The sequence below is a fragment of the Microcaecilia unicolor genome, chromosome 6 (assembly GCF_901765095.1).
Source record: "Microcaecilia unicolor chromosome 6, aMicUni1.1, whole genome shotgun sequence".
NCBI classification, from domain to species: Eukaryota; Metazoa; Chordata; class Amphibia; order Gymnophiona; family Siphonopidae; genus Microcaecilia; species Microcaecilia unicolor.
Window position 1 is genome coordinate 299,051,825 of NC_044036.1, and position 15,484 is coordinate 299,067,308.

Sequence of the window (15,484 nt, forward strand, 5' to 3'; positions counted from 1 at the left end):
CAGAGTCTAATTACACGTTGGGTGAAGAAAAATTTTCTCCGATTCGTTTTAAATTTACCACACTGTAGCTTCAACTCATGCCCTCTAGTCCTAGTATTTTTGGATAGCGTGAACAGTCGCTTCACATCCACCCGATCCATTCCACTCATTATTTTATACACTTCTATCATATCTCCCCTCAGCCGTCTCTTCTCCAAGCTGAAAAGCCCTAGCCTTCTCAGCCTCTCTTCATAGGAAAGTCGTCCCATGTCAGGTCATTGGGGTATGCTCTTCTGAACAGGTCTGTCTTTTTTAGTGCTTTCCGAAAATGTAGGTGGTCGAGAGTAGTTTTTACTGCTTTTGGCAATATTCAAGTTTGAGTTAAACTCTTTAAGGTTTGGAACAGTTACCTATGTGTGAACTGTTTTATTGACTGACAGAGGTGTTAGGAGTGTATGGATTAAAACAAAGAGGTTTGATGAACAGGAGATGGCATGACATAAGACGGTCCACCCAAGGAGGTTTTAATTCTCCCCAATGCAGCCACAACCATCTTGGTACACCCAAAACAATGTAATTGATAGGGCAACAAGAGACTGCAGGAAAAGAAGTAGATGAGAAAAAGAGGGATGCTGAACAAGAAGTGAGGCAGTCACACAGAGCAAGAGAGGGGATGTTACAAGCCAAGAAGGGAACACTGTGGCAGAGCTACCAGTGATAAAGCAAGAACCCAGTTAAAAAAAAAAAAGCTGGCAGTAGCACTGTACACTTGTAGGGATCACAGAGATTATGGGTCAATGTACATAAATAATATTAATTAGTATTTATACTGTGGAAACTTATATATTATGCCACTCTTAACAGGAATGAAGCGGAATCTTCAGAAGCGGTTAATCAGGGCGGAGCTACATGCGAGTACGTTGGCACAATACCTAAAAAAGTCCTGGGTTCCTAGGGGTTTGCGTATAATTAAAGAACCAAAGATTTTTGCGACTGACAAAAAGTTTTTGGATAAATGGTCTGCTATATTGAATAAATGCAGTCGAGACCTCATGGCTCTCATTGTAGAGACTACTATTCAAGTAGAAATTGATCTTAAAAGTCAGATCACTACTAGCGAAGAGATTTTGAAAAATATGCTGATTCCAGATGAATACGATAAACAAATGGAAGAATTGAAAAAGACAATACGAACGATGAAAGACTCCATTAAACAAGTGAAGATAAAGAAGCTGAAAAGGGATGAACGAGATTATCAACTTGGAAGAGTCTATACGTGGCATAGGAGGGGTCAATTGGAGATGAGCAAGAAAAAGGTAGCGTTTGAAGGTTCATCTGAAGACAGTGGGGAAATGAGCACTGGTAGCGATCAAGAGCAAGGAAATTTAGGTAGTGACGAAAGAGATCAATCAAATAGATGCATGAGAACTAGGGGGGCTCAACAAAGAGAGAGACAACAACCCCCGCGAGGACAAGATCGATCGGGGGACTACAAGAATCGGAAGACACGCAAACCATAGTAAATATTTCTACATTTTCCTTGTCTGAAGATCAAAAAAGTGTATTAAATTTGGGACTGGGTTTTGTGCCTACGGCTTATCATGATCCGTTCCGCCTAAGGATAGCACTGCAGAAGTTTTTCAGGAAATTACAATGCAAAATATATTTTATGGACCACCCGACTTCTATTGATATATCCATTGTGAAACCTTCCTCTAAATGGTATCCACCGGGCGTTATAAACCCAGTGGTGTCAACTTTTAGAGAATTGGTTTTAAGAGATGTCGAGAGAGCTGAGATGGACCGTGGTTTTCCAAGATGGAAGAACAATTTGTCTATGAGACAATGGTCAGCATTAGATAGTTTGATAAAAGAATCTCGAATTATAATCATAAGGGCGGATAAAGGAGGGGCTACAGTGGTGTGGAACAAAGAACAGTATCTGGAGGAAGCGAATAAACAATTGAGTGAATACACAGCATATAGAACATTGACTACTGACCCGATGGAAGAGCTTAAAAGTATAATTAAGGATCTGATAGCTGAAGCAGTAAAAAGAAATATGATAACAGCTAAGGAAGGTAGATTTCTAGTGGAAGAAGATGCTCAGACTCCTAAGATATATTTTGTTCCAAAGATACACAAACGTTTGACTGCTCCACCTATAGTCTCCACGAGATCATCAATATTAGAACCGTTATCCATTTTTGTGGATACATTTTTGAAACAATCAGTCCAACAGATGCCCTCATATATAAAAGATTCTTCCCATTTTTTAAGACATTTAGAATCTGTTGACTTAGTGACTGAGGACGTATGGCTGGTTACCTTGGACATAGTGTCACTCTACACGAAGATTCCTCAGGAGGGGGCTTTACAAGTGATAAAGGAGACATTAGAATCCCGGACAGCAGCTCAACGGATCTCTTCCGAGTTTATTCTATCATTAGCTGAACTAGAGGCTCATTTTCAAAGCACTTAGCCTCCCAAAGTTCCATAGAAACCTATGGAACTTAGCCTCCCAAAGTGCTTTGAAAATATGCCTCCTAGTGATTTGTAAAAATTATTTTTGGTTCAATGACAAATTTTACCTTCAGACACAAGGTGTAGCTATGGGAGCAACTTTAGCTCCCTCAGTAGCTACTTTATATGTGGCTAGACTTGAAGCTAAAATATATTCCTCGAGATTTTTTACATCTGTACAACTATGGAAACGCTTTTTAGATGATGTTTTTTTCATTTGGACGGGCTCTAAATCGGCTCTGGATGAATTTCTGAGTTGGTTGAATGCTTTAGACTCGAACATCACATTCACTATGGGTGCAAGTAAACAGGCGATAGAATTTTTAGATCTCTGGATCTATAGAGAGGGAGATAGTTTATGTTCCACTCTCTATAGAAAACCGGTAAGTAAGAACACTTTTCTACAATTTGGTAGTTTCCATCCTTACCATCTGAAATACAATTTGCCTGTGAGCCAATTTTTAAGAGTCAGAAGAGTGTGCTCCACGCTATCTGAGTTTAAACAACAAGCTAAAGCACTAAAAACTAGATTTTTAGCTAGAGGGTATCCAAAATCCTCGGTGAAGAAAGCTTACATTAGAGCACGGTTTGCTCAACGCCCACTACTACTGCAGGAGGGGAATGAGAAGGATGAAGTAGGCTTGACATGTGTCTTGCCTTTTAATCAGATGAGTCAGAGAACGGTACAGTTTATAAAGAACCACTGGCATGTTCTTCAACTATACCCGTGTTTTGGGGAATTCCCTGTGATATCTTACACAAAAGGAAAATCTATAGGAGAACGTTTAAGTATAAACAAATTTAAGAGCTTTCTCCCTGAGGTATCATTTAAAGGAGGTCAAAAAAAGTGTGGTCATTGCCAATGGTGTGATTTGGCAGTGACAGGTGAAGTATGGATACCACCTGCAAAAGATAAGATTTTAAAAAATGATAGAATGACAGATTGTGATAGTAGTGGGGTTGTATATGCGATCATGTGTCCATGTGAGCTTATATATATAGGTAGGAGCACAAGACCTATTAAGATTAGATTAAACGAACATAAATCTAGAATAACAACACAAAATAGGCAAGCTCCGCTGGTAGAACATTGGCTGCAGAAACAGCATAAAATAGAAGATCTGAGATGGAGGATTGTAGAAAATATAGAAAAAAGGAGGGAAGGGGGGTCTATAACAAAAATATTAAATTTTAGAGAACAGTGGTTCATATTTTGGCTTCAAACAGTTACACCTAAAGGCCTAAATGCAGAGTTAGATTGGAGGTCTTTGATTTAATAAAGGGAAGCCGAGGAGACTCTGAGGGGGCGGGGCTATTGACGTCATTGAGTAAGCGTGGAAATAAAATTCTGAAACACGCCGCCGCCATCTTCACTAAGTAATACTATGGTGGAGCTGGCGCTAAGAAGACTACTGGGTAAGCAGTTATGAAAATAATAGGGTAGTATGTCTCTTTTGGGTGTGAGGTGAGGATGTTCATCTAGGAGAGATAGAGTTTGATTTACTATTTTTCTTTCGTAGGGGTAGGTCCTTGAGACAGCTTGCCGTTGCAAGCGAAACATGCATGTCGGACAGTGATACCCCCGAGTCCGACAGATAAGATAAGTGTTCAAAGAGTCTATAAAATATAAAGTATTGTTTAAGTAGCCTAAAATAGGGCTGATGAAGAGGTTGATGTTTATATGGGTCGCCACATAAAGCCTGCAAGGGTGGTGGACGACACACATCACTGAGGCATTCTAAAAATGAATATAGTAATATAATAGAACAACATGGACTGTGAATAAGGATGTGAATGATATTCAAAGAAAAATAAAGAAATCCATATATATACTGGGGATTGGTCTAATTAAGTACAGAAATATATATTTTGAGACCAGTCTGACTATTAATTGAATCGGCCATTTATTAAGTATTGTACTCTTAACAGGGCAACATGTAAAGTATCACGTATGATTTTTTACATTTTTATGATTGGTTGACACCAAGGAGGTTACATTGAAAACAGGAGATGGCATGAGCCTATCAAGCCCATTATGTGGGCTGAAGCCAGTAGGTGGTGCTTGCTGCCATTTCAGTTCACCCCAAATAATAGCAAACGCTATTGAAAACAATAGCAAAATATTATTAGAAGTGACAGACTGCCTATGCTGGTCCATCTATTAAAAATATGAAGCTGTTGGAAGGTGGAGGATAAAAGGGGGGGTTGTTACTTTGAAAACTTCCCATATCTAGATATAAATCATGAAATAAAATTGAGTATCACTAAAACAGCTTTAAAAAGTATTGTAGCTGGTAGAAACAGCAGTAATAAACTTTGTATTTGGTGCTCATTTTTCTACACTGTTCCATACAATACAGTAATACATGGCCAAATTAAAAATGAGGATATGCTGTTTCCTGATAGGTTCATCTTAGCTGCTGTTGTAATCTGCCTTGGGAAGCCTGGTGTTATTAAGATGAAATATATTGTAATTAAATGGAAGTAAAATTAAACTCTTCTTTCACTGGGGCACATGGAATCACATCTTTACCTCATCTGTTTTGTAGTAGTTTAAATTTAGATACACAAATGGATTATTCTGTTTTGAGCATATTTCAGAGACAAGTGGTTTTATAAGTCAAAATAGTAAAAATAAATATTTTGTTTCATGCAGATCTCTTGTAGAACGCATATTGGGGGCCTTTTAGGCCCCCATGCTTACATTTTTGCTATTATCTGCAAAATTACTTTAGTTAGAATTTTGAAACTCAAGGTATTACTCAAGTATGTCATTGTTGATAATATCCAGTTGTTCATATAATTTTTTTTCATAGGCATTATGGTGTAACAATGCTTGTTTGGTGAAAACTACATCTGTACGAATTGGGGGCCTTTTAGGCCCCCGCTGTTTTTATCATGTTCTCAGAAGTGTTTGTGTCTCAAGTTACTTTATTTGTACTCAGTAATGCTGGTGGAGGGGCCAGGGTGTGGATAATAACATGTGAGGATGTCATGTGATTTTTGGAGGGAGTGATAAGGCCATGACATCACCTCAGGTCCTCTGAACACTGAGGACAGTATACACTGTGAGCTAATTGCTGAAGGACCTGTGATAAGATAAGCTGTTGAGAGGAAATCTGTTTCATTTTCTAACATCTAGTCAGCAATGGCACAGTCTTCCTCCAAGTGTCTGACTGACCAAGAGATTGAAGCGATTATGTTTCAAAGCGATGATGAAAGTGAACTATCTTTGTCTGATGAAGAATATCTGCCACCAGCTAATCAAACATCCTCATCCAGTGATTCTTCTGATGATGAAGAAGTGAATCTAGTGGATCCTCAAGAAGTGATAAGTAGAACATCCAAAACGAATGTTTTTTGGGACAGTAATCCTACATTAGTCGGACGTACTCCAATACACAATATTGTGAGACAGGCTCAAGGAGCTGTGGGAAGTCCCAGTTACTTTACCCCTAAAGATGTATTCTGTACTTATTTTTCTGACAATATTGCAGAAGAGGTCCTATTATGTTCAAACCTAGAAGGAAGACGTATCACTTCAGCAAAAAATAAGTCCTGGAAAAATATCTCAAAAGAGGAACTTTATGCATATATTGGACTTTTCCTGCTGGCAGGGAGTCAAAAATCGTATGATGTCCCAATACGAGAATTATTTCTGGACCCACTTTCTGATCCACACTATAAGGCGACAATGTCAGTGGGCAGATATGAGGAAATTAGAAGGATCATTCGCTTTGATGATAAGCGAACTCGTGCAGCGAGGTTTGAAACAGACAAATTAGCCCCTATCAGTTATATCTGGAACATATTTATCAAAAATTGCACAAAACTTTACAATCCTAGTACTAATGTTACTGTAGATGAGCAACTTGTACCGTTCAGAGGACGCTGCAAATTCATACAATACATGCCCAGCAAGCCAGCCAAGTACGGTATAAAAATCTTCTGGATGTGTGATTCTGCAAATTATTATGGCATAAATGGCGTAATCTACTGTGGCAAAGAGGTTGGTGCACCAGTACAGAAGGATCTGGGGTCTGAAATAGTCAAAACTCTTGCTGTTCCAATATTCAATTCAGGTAGAAACATCACCATGGACAATTATTTCACCAATGTTGAACTAGGCAATTTTCTGCTTGCAAAAGCTATTACACTTGTTGGTACTATAAAGCAAAACAGACGAGAAATTCCAGCAGCACTCAAACACAATCGTCAGCGAGCACTTTATGAGAGTGTCTTTGGATTCAATAACAAAGCGACTTTGGTATATTACAAGGCAAAGAAGGAGAAATCTGTAATTTTACTCAGTACCATGCATCACGATTGCAGTGTTGACAGCAATAACCAAAAATTGAAACCAGAAATCATCCTGCATTACAATGCAACAAAAGGAGGTGTAGATAAAATGGATGAGATGGTGGGAGAATATTCGTGTAAGAGGCAAACAAAACGATGGCCTGTAGTACTATTTTCAAATATGTTTGATGTAGCAGCCCTAAATTCATTCATTATTTATACAGAAACTCATCCTGAATTTCATGCACAGAGGAAGGACAGGAGACGCTTATTCTTGAAGGACCTTTGTCATGAACTTGTAATACCTCACATGATAGAGCGAAGCGACTTGAAATGCTTGCCAAAGAAAACTAAAGAAGCAATGAAATGGTGTGGCGTACAGTTTCAGATTACTCCAGAGCCAGGAGAAAGAAAACGAAAGAGTTGTTTCATGTGTCCAAGAAACATAGAGAGGAAAACTGAGCGATATTGTTCCACTTGTAAGGAAACTGTTTGCAAAGAACACTCTTCTGAAAAAATAACATGTCAGAATTGTTTGGAAGACTAATATAATAGAAAAGAAAGTTAGAATAAAAATGTAGCTGCAGCTAGTTTGCTATAGATTTCTATGCATTTTTGTGTGTTTTCATGTCTTTGCGTGAAATTTGGGAAAAAAAAGATTTTTTGGTGTTTTCTGTGAAAAATTATAATTAAAATGTTGTCCACTATTCATATTTTATTGAGCAATTTTGAAATAAACTTGTGAAAGTTATTTAAGTGTGTTTTTTTCTACATTATGTGCATGGGGGCCTAAAAGGCCCCCATGACGTTAATATGTATATTTTTAACGTCATGCGTTCTAGGGTTAAACATAACTAAATGGGCTATAAGCCCCTAATGCAGTCCATTGGTTTTCTTATATTTTGTTCTTGTGATGACTTATACTATGCAAAAAATGAAGAATCTTACCTCTTCTAAATTGTTGATACTAAAAGGAGTTAATTGTGAACATTATCCACCCTAAAAGGTTGTGTTGTGGCTGTACATGAAGAATTGTGATATTTATTTATTTGTTACATTTGTATCCCACATTTTCCCACCTATTTGCAGGCTCGATGTGGCTTACATAGTGCCGGAGATGCGATCGCAGACTCCGGTGTGAACAAATACAAAGTAGTGTTTTGGTAACAAAAGTTTGTGTGGAGCAGTCAATGGAAGAGTTGTGTTATGTCCATTACGTATTTTACTTTTGTTGTGTTGCAGAGATCAGGCTTTTAGGTTGGATTGGTAGGGTATGCCTTTTCACACAGGTTGGTCTTTAGTGATTTCTGGAAATTTTTTAAGGAAATTTATATTGAATAAATAAGTGTATGATTGTGTCCCTAGTCATGCATCCAAAGTTTATATAATCCTTTCAAGAAAGCCAGTTAATAATTTTACTTATTAGTGGAACAAAACCACAGAGGCATGGTATGGTCACATTTTCAATGTGGTAATACTAGGGCCCAGCTATGGAACAGGTTATTTTTAGTTAGTCTTCATTGGACCAAACTTGCTTTCCTTGTGCCATCACTATCCAGCAGGTAGGCAGTGTCTTAAAAGGTGGAGGATACAGGATTTGTTTTTGTTTAACATTTAAATCACACATTATCCCAAGCAAAGCTGCGCTCAATGTGACTTACATTTGAAAATACAGTGATCCAGAATAACAGAATTCAGTTATATCATGGGAGCAAATAGATGGATATGTCTGTAACATTTAACAAAGTTGAGATTAGCATATATACCCAACTGGGCATTTAAAAGTTTGTCTTTTAATGATGCCACATATTCAGAAATCATAGGCAGTTATTTAAAGATTATCACATTTACACACCAGAACAGGCATCCATCACATTGAACAAGTAAACAACTTCTACAGAGTATATCCCAAATTTAAATTTTATTTCCTTATTTCCATCTTCCAAAATTTCAGACACCAGATGTACAGATCAGCAGGACCCAATGCACTACAAAACAAGTAAAGTCAGAAGCAACACAGTTTATATCTAATTGTTCAACCACCTTTAGGATTCACCTTTGGGTTTAAAAAGGAAAAACATATGCATGTAAGGTCTGGAAAGAAAAATTAAAGCAATCAAAGTTTAAAGCAAATGCCCATAATTTGTAATATGTGGTAGCACAAATGAAACAATGATGGAATATTCACATAGTAAACAGCCTGAGGCAACAGATTTATTTCCCACTGAACAATAATTAACTTTGTATGAACTTGGCTGCTAATATTGTGCTGAACTGGACAATGAAGCAAGAACTGGACAATGAAGCAAATGCCCATAATTTGTATTATGTGGTAGCACTAACAAAACAATGGAGTGGAGGAGTGGTCAGAGCACTGGTCTTGCAATCCAGAGGTGGCTGGTTCAAATCCCACTGCTGCTCCTTGTGATCTTGGGCAAGTCATTTAACCCTCCATTTCCTTAGGTACAAACTTAGAGTGTGAGCCCTCCTGGGACAGAGAGGGGGAAATGGGACTTGATATACTGTCTTTCTGAGGTTTTTACAACTACATTCAAAGCAGTTTACACAGGTACTTATTTTGTACCAGGGGCAATGGAGGGTTAAATGACTTACCCAGAGTCACAAGGAGCTGCAGTGGGAATTGAACTCAGTTCCCCTGGATCAAAGCCCACTGCACTAACCACTAGGCTACTCCTCCAGAATACCTGACTGTAACTCACCTTGAGGTACTACTCAAAGAGGTGTTAGCAAAATCTAAATAAATAAATAATGATGGAATATTCACATAGCAAACAGCCTGAGGCAACAGATTTATTTTTCATTGAACATAATTAACTTTGTATGAACTTGGCTGCTAATATTGTGCTGAACTGGACAATGTTAGAACATTTAGACTGACTCTGGACTTCTGCATGAAAGTAACTCTGCCCTCATTATTTAATATCTTTCTTTTAAATAGTACTAATAAACAATATTAAGTGCATTTTAATAATATACCACTGCATTCCACAAACAAGTTCCCACAAACTACCTTTGTCTTTTGATCTAGGCACAGGAAAAAAAAAAAGATTTTAAATGCTCCCATGTTTCAACCTAATTCATTTTAAATGTAGGATATAACTGCTATAAATAAATAGATGATGGAAACTCTGAATGTTGAGTACCTGATTCTCATAACATGATGCCTGTTTTAGTGGCCCTTTACCAGGAGAAAAAAAAAATCTGTGCACAAATATAACACATGCTAGGGTGTCCCTATAACCAGCCCCTGCAAATGACACACTGATTGCGATTTATAACAAATTACTACTCTACCTATAAAAAGTTATTCTGTTATTATACTTCCTCTGTGTACATCTGTATGCTGCACAAGCCAGTATGTTTGAAAATAAATAAAAATGCTACCAACAATAAAGAACGACTACAGATGACGGCTGCGCTAGGAAGTGGAAACAGAGATGAATCTAAATGGTTTCAACGTGTTGACGTCACTTAGTCTCCTGTCTATTAAACATCCTTGTTGAAACCAATTAGGTTAATCTCTTGTTCCACTCCCCCCACCCCACACACAGCCGTCATCCAGTACACTCAAAACAAAGCAAGCAACCTATGAGCTGTTGCAACCTTCCTCGCTGTCGTTCTTTATTGTTGTTAGCATTTCTTTCTAACTGGCCACACACAGGGCCGCCGAGAAGGGAGGACAGGAGGGACAAAATTCCCTGGGCCCGGGCCTCCAGGGGGGCCCGGACCCGGCGCCGACTCCATTGGTGCTCGCTATCTCGCCCCTCCCTCCCTCCGAGGTTCCGAGTTCCAGGGCCTGCCCGTCCTGACGTCCTCCCTCCAAGTTACAGGGCCCGCCATCCGTCCGTCCATCCCTCCCTCCATCCTAATTTCAAAAGCGATCTTCTTACCTTGTCGTGGACGGGGTTACAGCGAGAGCAGCACGCAGTGAAAAGCGTGCAGGCTCACGCTTCAGCCTTCCCTTGTCTGTCTCTGAGCTCTGGTCCCGCCCTCATTTCCTGTTTCCGCAAGGGCGGGACCAGAGCTCAGAGACAAGACAAGGGAAGGCTGAAGCGCGAGCCTGCACGCTTTTTATTGCGTGCTGCTCTCGCCGTAACCCCGTCCCCGATGAGGTAAGAAGATCGCTTTTGAAATTCGGGGGGAGGGAGGGGAGGGCATAAGTTGGACTCACTATTAAAGCAGTTGTTTGAAGATCTACTCTGTCTCTGAGGGCAATGTGCAGTGGTTATGTTGCTCAAGACTTCCTGCTGTGGATTCAGTAGCATCACGAAGATGTGTTCCTAGAGGAAAGGGACTAAGATATTTGAACATAGCAATAGCATTTACCCTCCTATTTAGTGATGCACAGGTTTGTATGGGCAGTGGATGTGGCATCCAAAGCTGAACTTAAGCATACCAATTAAAGGGCATTTGTTGTTTGAAGAAGACCTATAGGAGCAAAGGCCCCTGTACTACCCAGAGGATATGTGTAAGGAGGCCATCAGGGGTCAGCTGGGATGCAGTATGTTTTGGAACACCAGAGGATCTAGACAGGCAAAACTTGGAGTCCCCACAAAGGAGTAAGCTAAGCAGCAGGAATTAGCCTTTTTGAGGGTCAAAGAATAGAGAGGCAGGATGTGGGGGGTGCAGAAGAGTGTCGGAGCCGGTTATGTCCTGACATAGTGACCCCTGTCTTGCATGACCTTTATGGTCTCGTTTTTGTTGTTCAGAATGGAAAGAAAAGGCAGTAAGAGGCATGCTGCAGCGCTTGTTCCACTTAAGGTAATCACCCCAATACCCAAGCAGGAGAAAGTCAAAAGGATTTTGATGTGCTCAATAAGGAGAGTCCTATAATGGTTTCTTAATTATTTTCTGGTTAGAGGATGCATACAAATTTCTGAGAAGGTGCTTGATGTTCTTGTTATATTTCAGAATATCTTTTCAATAAACTTTAAATTGCAAAAAAAAAAAAAAAAAGTGGCAGGCTTTCCTATCAGGGAAAACTACAGAAATTTAGCTTTACAATAAGTTGTCACCATGTGCAATAATATCCCTGTTGTTACATGTTGCAAGCAATAATTTACAAATAACATATACTCCTAGGGGAATTCTGAGCTACTGCACAATGCAGAATTTCCCACCTCTGGAGACTGCGCAAAATTTTGCTTTCCCACGCAGACTTCTGTGCAGTCTACCTTTGCAGGCAAAGTGGCACAGATATCAAATGGAAAGAAGATACTGCATAAAACAGAAGATGGGACCAAAGCGAATAGAAAAACTATGATCAGACAACAAAGGTAGAAAAAAGTATTTTACTCAGAATTTATTAATTGGAATATGTCAGCTTTTGGAAATGTGTATCTGTGATATTTTTCATGTAAGTTTCAATTTTTCTAATATTGCTGCATGCTGAGTCTGACTTCTTGAGGTAACTTTCTAGTTCAGTATTTTGCCTTCATATTTTTTTTATTTCTAGTTCCTTGTGTCATATCTGTTGTCATGTGTTTTTCATGTGTGATCAAGGTACAGTATTCTGCTAGTGTGTAGTATTTGCAGCCCTTTTTGTTTTGTGTTTTTGTTTGTTTCAGTGGGTTGTGTACTGGTGTTTAGAGCCCGGTGTAATTATAGTGCTGTTTGTAGCTCGTCCTGTCCTTGGATTTAATGTGGTTTGGTAAGGTTATGAGTAGGTTTTTGCACAAGTTTGTGTATAGTGTTTTGCAGTGGAGAGATTGTGTTTTGGCCTTACTGAGGTGGCACCAAAACATCAGAAAAGGTGTAGAGCCTAAATCATGACACACTACCTCTTGAAGGATCTACATATGGTGCAGGGGCACGGCCCTGTGGTGGACGGAGGGGAGCGGGTGGAGGGGGGAGCAGCAGCGACCTGGGGGGGGGGGCAGGGGCGGCCTTGTCCTGGGCACATAGCTGACCACCTTCCAACCGGACACATGTAACCGGCTGTCTTGTACCCGGTGAGATGCAGCAGTGCATAGGCTTGCTAAGTTTGCTTTATTTTTAAAAGCCCACCTCTTTATCGTTGTTTTTGACTCCTAACCACTACTCACTTGCCCTGTACCCTCTTATCCCCACCTCTTTAATTCCCTTACCTCTTAGTTGTTCTGTTTGTTTGCCTGTCCTATTTAGATTGTAAGTTCTTTGACTGTCTTTTCGTGTATGGTGTACAGCGCTGCGTATGCCTTGTAGCGCTGTAGTAGTAGTATTTTGAGTGTACTGGATGACGGCTGCGCGGGGGGGTGGAAACAGATATTAACCTAATTAGTTGCAACGTGTTTACGTCATTTGGTCTCCTGTTTATTAAACCTGCATGTATTTCCACGTGAAGTTGAAGGAAGGAGGTTATATTACGTTGAGAAAAACCGGCCTGAACTCATTGATGATTGGCTGCTCAAGTTAAGGTCCGCCTATCCTCTGGCTAGTTGGGTCGCGGATTGGCCATGCATAGTTATTTCCTGCCTCCTTTTTGAAGCAAGATGGCGGTGGTATGGTAGTGTTAGTAATAAAAAGACCAGGTCCAGGTGGGGAATGAATGGATTTGCTCAGCACTTATTCTTTGGCTTCAGACATCGTGTCTTTTCTTCATTGTTGATATACCGGCACGGCTGGGCGAGGAGTCGAGAGCTGCTGGGGGTCAGCTGGCCGCGACGCACCATGTTAGGGGTGACGGGCTCTGGGGTGGCTGGAGAAGCCCAGGCCAGACAGTTTTCCTCTCGGAAACCGAAACCCCCAAAGGATGTGCTGAGACACATAAAGGTTCGAGAGAAGCGGCAGCACGGGGACCTGTTAGGGCCGGGCATTGTGTATGTACAGGTGGCGGCGGCGGGCAGCAGAGACGTGGGAGCTGCGCTGTATGTCTTCTCCGAGTTCAACAGGTAAGAACACGTGAGGGATTGTTAAGTGTCGGAATGCTTGTCATAACTATCCAGGGGTCTGCCCCTACTAATGTCCTGGTTTTACCCTTGTGGTCTGGTTCTTACATTAAGGACACCATTTTATTATAAATCTCCACGACTTGAGTGTATGCTGGTCTCACACTGAATTGAATTACAGTATTTACCAGTTAGTTTGAGCCACTCCCCATCGTCTGTAGTTGTGTTCTGATCCGATGTTTAATGCTGTTAAGGGCTGATGCAGAACCGCACAATTAAGCTTTCTAGTAGAGAGTTGCACGGGGACAGAAATCTTACCCATCCCCGCCCGTCCCTGCTGGAATCTTACCCATCCCCACCCATCCCCGCAAAAATTTAAACCATCCCAACCCGTCCCCACCCGTCCCTGCAAGAATTTAACCCATCCCCACCCATCCGCGTAAGAATTTAATAGTACATAAAAGAAAGTGCCAGTCAGCTCCCTCAGTCTCTCTCTGGATTTGAGCCACAGCACTGTAGGCAAGGAAGGAACGGAAGTTGGAACTTGGAACACTCTGGTGCGCACATGTAAGATTTGTCTCTGATTCACTGGCAGTGTGTGCTGAGAGGTCGCCACATGCACGCGCCAGTAGGTCAGGTGACCTCTGATCCTCGTGCCTGTGTCAGAGCTGAGGTCTGTGCACCAGCCTGGGAGCAAAGAGGATTAATAGTAACATAGTAAGTGACAGCAAATAGACCTGAACGGTCCATCCACTCTGCCCAATAGTAACACTCATGATCAATTCATCATTAAATCAACGAGTGTGATATTATATACTTGATTATGGTCTTTCTTTCGTGTTTCAGGAACAAAGACCACAGAAGTCTATCTGGCCCCATCCTTATGTTCCAACTGCTGGAGTTGCCATCGAAGCCCACTCCAGCCTATTCATGTTCTCATTTGTGGGACACAGACCATAAGTCTGTCCAGCACTGTCCTCATGTTCCAGCCACTGAAGTTGCTGTCTAAGCTCTTCCAGCCCATCCTACACCAGATTGCCATGTATGAGACACAGACCATACAAGTCTGCCAGGTATCAGCTCTAGTTCATCACAGCCAGAGTCGCCATCTAAGTGTCACTTGACATATCCACACACATGCAGCCATTTAAGGTTAGCACGCCTTTTTGAATTCCGTTATCATTTGTGACTCTACCACCTCCTTAATGGAAGACTTTCCACATTTATGCTGTTAAAGCAAGGAAGAAGAGGAGGAGGAGGAGGAGATAGCACTCAAATAAATTGGTATTCGGTAGATGAGAGGCTGGTGCAGGTGCAGCTTACACTTCCACGGGAAGCCCACAGAACTGGTTCCATCCCTGCGGGAACTCCGCAGGAACTGCTTCCGTCCCCGCGGGAACCCCGCAGAACTGCTTCCGTCCCCGCGGGGACGGAAGCCGTGCAGCTCTCTACTTTCTAGGGCTCATGCAGAAAACTCCGCACAGTTACCACAGGCATAATATAGTTTGTATGGGGTAACATCTATGCTGAAATCCTTACTACATTTCTAAGACTCAAGGAAACCATTTTTTCAGACCGCATTAAATAGTGGCCGTAACATGATTTTTACCAGATGCAGATCGTGCCAAGTGAATCTGATTTCAAAAGCTGGGTGACTAGAGCACTAGACAAAGGTCACAGGCTGAATGTAGGGGGTACTTCGGTTTTAGCAACACTTTTGATATGGTTCTTGTTGGAGGCTTATAAACAATTTGCATTGGGTACATGCTAGTGGCGTAGCCAGACCTAACATTTTG

The 15,484-nt window shown here is 40.9% G+C and overlaps 1 protein-coding gene across 1 annotated transcript in view; it reads left to right on the forward strand.

The window, feature by feature from the left end:
• Positions 1-13,284: 13,284 nt before the first annotated feature.
• ELAC2 (elaC ribonuclease Z 2) overlaps positions 13,285-15,484 on the forward strand; it is a 146,847-nt gene continuing 144,647 nt past the window's right edge. Inside the window, exon 1 of the mRNA XM_030208002.1 lies at positions 13,285-13,691. Within this exon, the coding sequence (XP_030063862.1) occupies positions 13,345-13,691 (347 nt within the window). The 5' untranslated portion in view covers positions 13,285-13,344. The remainder of the gene's footprint in view (positions 13,692-15,484) is intronic.